We start from the raw sequence: 11,468 nt of genomic DNA, 5'->3' as shown, positions 1-11,468 counted from the left end.
TCAGGTAAGTATGAGTGGCTCAACGTGTCAGCTAGCAACATGTCCTTCCCTGGGATGTAACTGACTTCGATGTCATACCTCTGTAGTCTAAGTAACATTATTTGCAGGCATTTTGGGGTGTTCAGCAGGGGTTTTCTTACTATGTTTTCCAGTGGTTTATGGTCAGAGTGTACAGTTACTTTGCGCACATACGTATACTGATGGAATTTTTCCATACCGAAAAGACATTCTTTCTTTATCTGGGCGTAACCTCTCTCTGTCTGAGTCAATGCCCGGCTTCCATAAGCAACTGGCGCCCCCTCATGAAGTAAAGTGGCCCCTAACCCCGTCTCTGATGCATCACACTGAAGTGTCAGTGGCTCTTCTGGGTTGTAGTATTTGAGAATTGGGGCTTTGGTGATGACATCTTTGAGCCGTGCGAATGCTTGTTCATGTGCATCTGACTATTCCCAAATACTGTCTTTATGAGTTAGCTGCCTCAGTATCTCACAGCCATCTAACAGGTGGTCACAGAATTTCGAGAGATAGTTTACCATGCCCAGGAGCCTTTGGACACCTTTGACATCTGCTAGGCGTGGCATGTCCCTGACTGCTCGTTAGGGATGGGTACCGAAACCCGGTATTAAACTGGCCCCGGGGCTAAATTATGAAAGACCGTAGTATCAGTAAGATCTGACACTATCGGTTCTGCTTTCGGTCCTGGAGAAAAAAATAAAAATAAATGTACTATGTATTCTTGCTTAATAATGTTTTCGTGCACATTTTATCTCACCAAACATTTCTAATTTGCGATTAAGACGTTTGTCTGTGAGATCTGCGAGATCTCTCATGCGCGCCGCGGAGGCTGGCTGTCTGTCAAACACAACCACAACAACGAGCGCGGCGCACGCACACGCATAACAGCACGAAAACTACCGCTTAATACAAAGAGTGACGATGGCGGATAGAGCAAAACATTCAAAAGTGTGGTTATACTTCACTAGAGTTGATGCAGACAACGCTCGTTGTCATACAGGTAAGTGCAACAAGATGTTTGCATGTAAGGGCGGAAACACAAGCAATCTGTCAAAGCATCTTTCAAAAGTGTATTACGTGCAGAAAGAAGCTGTGTCCCAATTCAAGGGCTGCGACCTTCTAAGCATACAACCTTAAAAGGGGAGCACTCTGTCTTTCAAGGTGGCAGCCTCAGAAGTCCGCGAAGAGAACTGAAATGAGACAGTCTAACCCTCGGAGGACCTATAATTTGCGTCACCTGTTGCACGCGCCCACCGCGCCTGTCAGCAGGACACAGCGGAGACGTTTCTGACTTATTTAAATAAATATGGAATCAGAAAAATATTCATTTATTTTAGAAAATATGACACGTTGATGTAGATTAAACTATTCAACAGTATATAAAATTAATTAACCTTAGAAATACGCAACATAAACAGAATAATATTAACACAAGTCACAGCCTCAAGTCGCGCTGCTGTGACGCAATCGGTCTTAAAATACGTCCTTAGAAGGTCGCAGCCTGCAAAATTCAACCATCATCTCTGGTGGTTGCCGCATCAACGTCAGGCATGTATGCTAAAATCATGTTGAATCAACATTGTTCACGTCATTTAAAATAAATGTACAATCTCCCTAATTGGTTTGCTTACCTTACGTTGAAATTCTGTTGATTTCTTTTGGGAGAAATGCTGAACGTTATGCATTCAACATATTTTCTACTTCTTTTTAAAATCCCAAATAAAGAAAAATCAGCATGTAAACATTTATTTAGCCTAAATATCCTATTTAGAGTATTTTTCTGCAGCTTTCACGCTGGTGCATTAATAAATATATGTATAATATTTAGAAATGATATCCAGAAATTAATTTGTAATAATGAAATGCAGACACATAATTAACTTAATCATGTGAACATAGGTTCGTGATCAAATGTTAACATTGGCCAAAGTACCGATAAGAATACCGTTAAAGCACCGGACCGTTAAGCAGTACCGGTAAGAGTAGTAATACCGTTAAAACCTTAACGATACCCATCCCTACTGCTCGTGCCTTTTCAGGATCTACACTGAGCCCGTCTGCCTTAAGTAATTCTTATTTTTAACTGTTTTATACTTTTATTCCTGTTTTATTCTTTTTCACACATTTAAACTGTTTTCATTAAAATCACATTTATTTTCTTTTAATTGATATTTTAAATTCTCATGTATCTTTGACTTTTTCTACATACTTTTTTCCCTTATACATTGTTTTCTCATTTCTATGTAAAGCACTTTGAATGACCTCTGTGTATGAAATGTACTATACAAATACACTTGCCTTGCCATTCCCTTTTATATATGGCATCAAAACCTATCCGAATAGCCTAAAGGAAATGTCTCTTGACATCCCCCACAATCTGTTCACGAGCACAGACACAAACACGTAGCTGAGGTTATTTTTCCTCCTCTCAGAACATCAGTTAAACTGCACTTGGCAGTTTTAAGACAACACGTGATTGAGAAAGTTATTTTAAAAGATATATATTTTTTGCAAATCATTGTTTTTGTATCACTTGGTCCCCAAGCATATCTGACAAAATCTTCCAATATAAACATGGACAAAGACCATCTATTTTATGGCCAGTTTCAGGGAGAACTGTGCAGACACCAACCAGAATTGTGTGTGTTTTGAGGGGGTGTTTTGTTTGTTTGTTTTTCTGTATTATTTTCTGTATTAGGTTTGGGGGTCAATTGACTTGAATTAAAGAGTCATTTAAATTTGGATTCAAATTAAATTATTTATTCAAATTAGAAATCAACTGTTTAATAAATGAAAGTGATTTTTCCAGAAGCGCCTGAAAAGACATACACGCTGGATTCCCTTCAACCACGACATCGGATACCGTTTTGGGGCCAGTGGGTGGAGTTTACACTAGCATACTATTTTTGGAATGCACACCAAAGAAGACTAAGAACCTTTGAATTCATTTGTATTGATAATACTGAATTTCATTAGTCTGAGGGTATTATGACCCTGAAATATGAGTATGTAATGAGGGGACAGTGCATGCGGTATAACATAGAGATGATCCCAAAGACAGGTGTGAAAAACTCACCAAAGCATTTGTTGTGGTTAAAGTTGACTTTATTTCATAATGCATTACAACAGAAACACAAAGGCCAAATTAAATGTGTGTGGTTGAGTGTAGTACAACAGCCACGGTCACAATATGCTGACAAATATGAGTGACATTGAAATCATACATTAGAAACAATTGTGCTTATAGTTGCCATATAGTGCTACCAATTAGATAACTGAAGAAGATCCTGTGATGGCAGCATGATTCCGTGTTTTTAGTTGTAGGCTATGTATATTATCCAGCCGTTGTTACCCTTGTTCAGATTTTTCTCGATTATGTGGAAACCAGCTTTCTTGTACTCACTCCAGGCATCAGAGTTGATCAGCAGAACCATGGCCTGGATCTGAGATTCACATCCCTTTTTCTGGTACCATGCATAGACAGCTTCTCCACTGGTTCCCTTATTGAGATCAACACTGAGGATTGTATAGCCTTCCTTCTGAAGCTTCACCTGCTCCTGGAGGGAGGTGGATACCTCAAGAGCAGTGAGAGCCTGTTTCTTATCGGTTGTGCGCCGATACCAGAGGAAGACGTAGTTTCCACGACCGCCCCGATTGGTGTCTTCATCCACACGAGTGTATCCAAGTTCAAACATGTGCTTGTCAGAAGTGAAGTCAACAGTTGCTGTGATCTCACGTATGTAGCTCGGCTTCGCTCTCTGCACCCACAGGTAGATAAAGTTTCCTCCGGCATTACGGTTCAGATCAATGCCCAGTCTCTCCCAGCCATTTTGCAGAAGAGCAGGTTCTTCTCGGGCGTCTTTGCTCATCGCAAGGTCCACAATAGGAATGTCACATTCAGTGCTGCCATAGAAGTACCACAGAAAAATGTGATCTCCAGAAACTCCGGCATTCAGATCACGATTGATCAGCTCATACCCAGCATCAGCCAGACCAGATTTCATCTGGTCATTGAATGAAAACTGGATTCTGGTCACAGGACTTTGGCCACACTCTTTCTTGAACCAAAGAAGGACCCGGTTTCCTGAAGTACCTTCATTGAGGTTAACATTGATGAACTGATAACCTTGTTTTCCGAGTGTTTCCTCTTCTTCCTTAGAGCAGGAGACATTGAGCTTTGTTATTTGCTGTCCGTTTGCCATTTTTTCTTGCGTATTTTTGGCTCTGAAAAAACAAAACAGAAAAACAAACAAACATCAACTATAGTTAATTTTTGCTTTTGTTATATGATTAGGACATTGTATCAATTATGTAGTTATCGTTTCATTTATAAAATCTACTATTTCTACATTTAAGTACTAATTTTATTTCTTGGCTCACCAATCGTTTTATGAAAAATCACAAATCTTTTTTGCATTTACTCATTTTTTTATGTTTTAATTTATTATACTTTCCTACTTATATTTCAAAGTAGAAAAAGACTAAATGTTAAATGGTCGTTGTCTAGATTTTCTCCAGATTAATCAATCTTCACCCTACCAGAAAATGTTGTAGAAGACAATGCTCACCGACGATAGCAGAACAGATCTTTAAAGATTCTCACAGGGCTTTTGATTATATAGTTGACTCCGCATCAGATAAGCCACCCAACACAAAACGTAAATTCTGAAGAACATGAGTGTCTTGTTCAGTCATGAAAATATTCCTAAGAAAAAAGCTCTTCTGAAGAAGGAATTGTTAAATAAATAACTGACACGGGAAATCAGATTAATGCTTTTCTTAACAGATTTCATTTGAATGCAGAAGTATGCTGCATTCAGTGGAAATCATGTATCACTCATCAATCCTTTATCACTACACCGTGTGCAGAATTATTAGGCAACTTGTATTTTTGAGGATTACTTTTGTTATTGTACAACTACAGTGCTCTTGGTCAATTCAAAATGTTAACAAACCCTCAAACCTGAACATTTAAGTAGTAAAAGTGAAATTTTGGCTTTCTTAAGAGAATATTTCTAAGTACACCATTATTAGGCAACTATTAGTGTGCAGGATACGACCCGCAAAGTACCGCGTACATAAACCAAATTTACAGCGTACCTTTTTGTAACAACAGAGTACCTCTACAGTACGTACTTGTAGGTATAAGGGAAAAATATTTTAAGTTTGGGGTAATGAGGGGGTAAGAATATATGGAAAATTATAAATGATTTATTCTCTAAGTATTTCATAACTACAGGGTACCTATTGTAATATTACGTGGTATGTATGACTTACGTCTATGGGTAATATGGTCTATTCATTTTTTTTGTTATATTTTTTTTCATATTTGCTACTTACCTGATGAAAGTGTATTGTATAGCCTACAGTTGATGTCTACAAGCCACGTCGGCAAGTAAAATATAACAGCACATTAAAAATAATAGCAACTTGTACCTCTTTGATCTGTATATGTATAATATGCGGGCTGTAAATTAAAGTGGGGCTTATTTCCCGCTTGTTCTGTGTATGTACCAGGTAACTCTTTTGCGGGCTGTAAATTAAAGTGGCGCTTGTTACAGCCTTGTTCTGTGTATTTACTAAGTAACTCTCATATTTGAGGGCTGTAAACTAAAGTGGTGCTTTGTTCACCTCTTGTTATAAATGTTATAGGGTAAATACCATAAACATATAGAATATTGTTATTTTTATTTTAAAACAACTTATTTATGATTTTATTGTGAATTTTTCATATTGACTACTGAATGTTGTATACAGTCGATGTCTATGAGCCACATCGGCAAATAAATATAACAGCACATCACTTTTATTTTAGTAGCCTATACTTGATTTTAATAACAAAAGTCAAGCTGATTTAATGTGGTTATCTTTTTTAAGGTAAGTTCAATAAAAATAGCAACTTCCCTATTTACCAGGAAACTCTAACATTTGCGGACATATTTGAAGTTGAGCTTTGCAATTTTTACTCTGAAACTCTTTTATTTCAAATAACACAATAATGACCACAAAGCAGCACGCTATTTGTTTATTTTTAATAGGTGTTGTCATTGGTAGAATAAAACTTTGCAACATGTGTAAACACAAGTATTTTAGCCAAATATAATTTATGCAATGGCAAACCAGAATGAAACAACAGCAGATATCAGCTCCCGCTAAAGCAAAAGACGACTACATGCGTAGGGTACTGCGCAGGTGTAGAGCGTGCGGCCGTCTGCCGGAGGTTTGCCTGCTGGAACGCGACCCTGAGGTTTTAAAAACTTTCTACACTGTGGAGTATGGCTGCGAGTGATCTGAGCAGGATCCGCATGCTGGATAAGGTGACTGGTTTTGTTAATACATGACTAACGGATTTCAAACAATGTTTTTTCAAGAAAGTTGCCAGCTAACTGTAGCAGCAGGTTAGCTAGCACATAAGTAAGCCTAAAGTTAATAACTGGTTAAGAAAACTCAGTTTTTTGTCAAGGCACAGTGAAGTAACATTTACTGAAGGCTTTCATTTATGTTTTTTATATGTAATGCAGAACAGCATTTGTGAGACGACATCAACTCAACATCCGAGTGGACAAGAACACCAACAGAGGAAGCCAAGCCGCAAAAACAACGAAAAAATGACTTCTTATTTGAAATAAAAGTTTTGTGTTAATAAAAATTAAGTGTTGGCTTAATTATAGTGTTTTAAAGATGTTTTGAAATAAGTTGTTTTAAAATAAAAATAACAATATTCTGTATGTTTATGGTATTTACCCTATAACATTTATAACAAGATGTGAACAAAGCACCACTTTAGTTTACAGCCCGCAAATATGAGAGTTACCTAGTAAATACACAGAACAAGGCTGTAACAAGCGCCACTTTAATTTACATCCCGCAAAAGAGTTACCTGGTACATACACAGAACAATCGGGGAATAAGCCCCACTTTAATTTACAGCCCGCAAATATAAGAGTTACCTGGTAACTCCTGTATACATATACAGATCAAAGAGGTACAAGTTGCTATTATTTTTATTGTGCTGTTATATTTTACTTGCCGACGTGGCTTGTAGACATCAACTGTAGGCTATACAAAACACTTTCATCAGGTAAGTAGCAAATATGAAACAAATATATAACAAAAAAAAATGAATAGACCATATTACCCGTAGACGTAAGTCATACATACCACGTAATATTACAATAGGTACCCTGTAGTTATGAAATACTTAGAGAATAAATCATTTATAATTTTCCATATATTCTTACCCCCTCATTACCCCAAACTTAAAATAGTGTTCCCTTATACCTACAAGTACGTACTGTAGAGGTACTATGTTGTTACAAATAGGTACGCTGTAAATTCGGTTTAACCTGTTAGCCAGCACTTCTATTTTTGAGCATTTTCTGAAAAACGACAACTCCAAACTAAAACAACTGCAGCTCTTAAACCCTATGGTCTATATTCACAATTCTAGTCTTGTTTGAAACTAGACACTTGACATATTGTTGCCTAATAGTCATAACAACTCAGAGTAGTAAAGAAACAGAGTAAAACAAGGTAAAATAAATGACTTCCGTTTTTCTTTAAATAACATTCACTTAGCAAAAAAGGTATGAAATGGTCATGTAAGACACCTGGGGACACCATATAGGTGAACTGAATGTCTGACCATGCTGTGATTCAAATTTGAGAATGATACTCCAAAAAATTTTGTTTCTGTGAGCTTTTATTTAAAAAAAGTCCAGGCGTCCTTTCAGAAAAAGTGCACTTGGAAACTCCAAATATACACATGATAACAAAATGACATTATTATAAAAAGAAAATGAGTCAGGACTACATATTACATGATGTATATCAATTCAGAACTTCTCTGCCCACCAAAGCACATAGAAAAAACTATTTCAGAAAAAAACATTTGCACATTATAACAAAATACTTGTTATTTTGAATGTGGTCACTCATGAATGCACTCCAGATTCCAGTCCTTTGTGTCAGTTGAAGCCCTGTTACAACACACACACAAAGCAAGAGAGGATTTTAGTTTGAGTCGAAAGTTAGAGACATACAACTATTTGTATGAGAAACTATGATGTAATATACATGAACATAATACATACATAATACACACACACACATTACATGAATATATTTATTTATAATTACAAATGTCTTATGTTTGCCAAATAACCTATATTTCTCAGCTGGTAATACTCATATTTTCCACCACATATCTTATTTTCTAGTTTTTAAGTTTGTATATTCTGTGCATTGGATTCATATAGCTATAAATATGATGCATTTATATAACATGTCATAGAAAAATGAAACCATGTAAAACTCGTATCTTAGTCATCTCCAATGTTACTTTATAATCAAAACAGCTAACAAGAAACAAGAAATGTAACGTAAAATAAATAATGAACAAAAGAATCCAAACTTACTTTATCCAAGCGAGCGCAACTGAGCTCATAGGCCGGTCCATCTCTCCTCGACGACGCGGTTTCGTTTATATCCAGTCTTGCATTTTTGCTCCGCGATCATGCTCTTTATCAACTTCTCCTAAACACTATCAACACAAAAAAGTCATCTGCAGTCGACAATCCACAATGGAGATGTTATATCTAACCTTTGAGAGGTTTCTCAGCGGCTCCGGAGAGCCTAGCCGGCTGCTATGCTACCCAAACAAACAAACGTGCACGGAGGGGGCGTGGGCATTTCTCTCCATGCGCTTATGTAGATTTGCGCAGAAGTACACTTTACTGACGTAAGTTGAATCCTTGTAATCGTTTCATGATTGGTTACTACCCCTGCCCATCAAAACTTTGCTGGCTATGCGCATTGGCTGACTTCGTTTTGGCGTAATCCAGTCAAAAGCCTATGGTGAGCTGAAGGACATCTGGCTCGGCAAATCGGGGATCCCATGGCATTTTGAGTTGTCAAACCTTTTCTGATTGGACAAAACAGAAAAATAGGGCGGGATATTTATCGGAACAGTCTAACGAAGCAGGAAGAGATGGATTTTCACTGATAAAAATCGATATTTGATAGAAAATAAACATGATTGATCATACTTAGCGGACGCACGGATGTAAACAAAGGAGGATATTGCTGGATTTTTCACTATTTTTCATTGTTTTGGATTAAAACGTGGGATGCTTTTTGAAGAGTGGACCCTTACGTTGCAATGTATGTTGAAGTTTTTGGGAATTGTCAGAAATTATCAGAACCATATGGCAAGATATGTGAGTACCCACAACCATTTTTATATGCATTCCGTCTGCATTTCATTTAACCCTTTCCACACCAGTGTATTGATTGCAAAAATAAGCTCATAACATGAATTTGGAGTGTTTAAACTTTCAGATAATGCAAAGTTTATGATTGTTGATTGAATATTTGATGTTAAACAAAGTACAAAAACACGTAAAAACGCCCCCTAGGGCCCGCCGCCGGGCCGGTGCGTGTTAAGAATGAATTACGCGGTACTTTGCGGGTCGTATTCTGCACACTAATAGTTGCCTAATAATGGTGTACTTAGAAATATTCTCTTAAGAAAGCCAAAATTTCACTTTTACTACTTAAATGTTCAGGTTTGAGGGTTTGTTAACATTTTGAATTGACCAACCCCCGTCAAGTGAGCCGTCATCTGCAAATGCATGGTCAAGCCAGCCGCAGCCTAAACTGTGTTGCACGTCATTTAGTAAAATTACGGTACGGATACTTGCAGCGGCCAAAAAACTGACATAGACCAACGCGATTCGACTTCGCTCGCGCGCCGAAAGAATTGAAGGCTGCATGACGTCAAAGTACCGCGAGAGCGGGGCGAGAAATAATCCGGAGGCTAATTTCGACTCGCTCTTGCGGTGTTTGACGTCATCCGCCTGTCATTTTTTTGCTATTTAATCGGTTCATTTACCCAATAACAAGATAAACGTATTAACAACTTATTTTATATTACACATTACAAATAAATTGTCTAATCACAGTATGAGACATTTCACTTTCAATTGTTGACAAAAATATTGTTTTTTTAAGTGTGTCCAAACGTATTGTAACATTAATTTCTTGTTCATTACTTTAATTCATTACTTTGCCTACAGGATTTATCTATTAAAAGGATCTTCTTCAGGATGACCCCACTCTGTTTGTTACTTATCAAAATAAATTACAGCAGATTAACAAAGAAACTGTACACAAAGACTGTCAACCATACATCAACATGTAGCATTTTTACATTGCTATTATTCAAAATGCTTAACGTGTAACAACAACATTTCAAAAATATCTCATTTAGGATGACCCACACTCTGTTCATGTCAATTTTCAAACTGTTTCACTGGACATTTATGAAGAAAACTATAGGCAAAGTATGTGAACTATACATCAATATGTAGCATTTTTACATTGCTATTATTCAAAATCCTTAACGTGTAACAACAACATTTCAAAAATATCTTATTTAGGATGACCCACACTCTGTTCATGTCAATTTTCAAACTGTTTCACTGGACATTTATGAAGAAAACTATAGGCAAAGTATGTGAACTATACATCAATATGTAGCATTTTTACATTGCTATTATTCAAAATCCTTAACGTGTAACAACAACATTTCAAAAATATCTTCTTTTGGATGACCCACACTCTGTCCACGTCAATTTTCAAACTGTTTCACTGGACATTTATTAAGAAAACTATAGGCAAAGTCTGTCAACCATACATCAACATGTAGCATTTTTACATTGCTATGATTCAAAATCCTTAACGTGTAACAACAACATTTCAAAAATATCTCATTTAGGATGACCCACACTCTGTCCACGTCAATTTTCAAACTGTTTCACTGGACATTTATTAAGAAAACTATAGGCAAAGTATGTGAACTATACATCAATATGTAGCATTTTTACATTGCTATTATTCAAAATCCTTAACGTGTAACAACAACATTTCAAAAATATCTCATTTAGGATGACCCACACTCTGTTCATGTCAATTTTCAAACTGTTTCACTGGACATTTATGAAGAAAACTATAGGCAAAGTCTGTCAACCATACATCAACATAGCATTTTTACATTGCTATGATTCAAAATCCTTAACGTGTAACAACAACATTTCAAAAATATCTTCTTTTGGATGACCCACACTCTGTTCATGTCAATTTTCAAACTGTTTCACTGGACATTTATGAAGAAAACTACAGGCAAAGTATGTGAACTATACATCAATATGTAGCATTTTTACATTGCTATTATTCAAAATCCTTAACGTGTAACAACAACATTTCAAAAATATCTTATTTAGGATGACCCACACTCTGTCCACGTCAATTTTCAAACTGTTTCACTGGACATTTATTAAGAAAACTATAGGCAAAGTATGTGAACTATACATCAATATGTAGCATTTTTACATTGCTATTATTCAAAATGCTTAACGTGTAACAACAACATTTCAAAAATATCTTATTTAGGA

At 36.5% G+C, this 11,468-nt stretch overlaps 1 protein-coding gene across 1 annotated transcript; it reads right to left on the bottom strand.

Annotated features, from left to right (window-relative positions):
* Positions 1 to 3,109: 3,109 nt before the first annotated feature.
* Positions 3,110 to 4,664, bottom strand: LOC135744307 (uncharacterized). The gene is made up of 2 exons (XM_065262336.1): positions 4,555 to 4,664; positions 3,110 to 4,239 (listed from the first exon to the last, which is right to left on the bottom strand). Exon 2 carries the CDS (start codon positions 4,215 to 4,217, stop codon positions 3,330 to 3,332), a length of 888 nt encoding a protein of 295 aa, XP_065118408.1. The 5' UTR covers positions 4,218 to 4,239; positions 4,555 to 4,664; the 3' UTR covers positions 3,110 to 3,329.
* Between the last annotated feature and the right edge of the window lie 6,804 nt (positions 4,665 to 11,468).

The sequence above is a fragment of the Paramisgurnus dabryanus genome, chromosome 6, assembly GCF_030506205.2.
Source record: "Paramisgurnus dabryanus chromosome 6, PD_genome_1.1, whole genome shotgun sequence".
In the NCBI taxonomy this organism is placed as follows: Eukaryota; Metazoa; Chordata; class Actinopteri; order Cypriniformes; family Cobitidae; genus Paramisgurnus; species Paramisgurnus dabryanus.
This window is presented reverse-complemented; position numbering and strand designations above follow the sequence as displayed.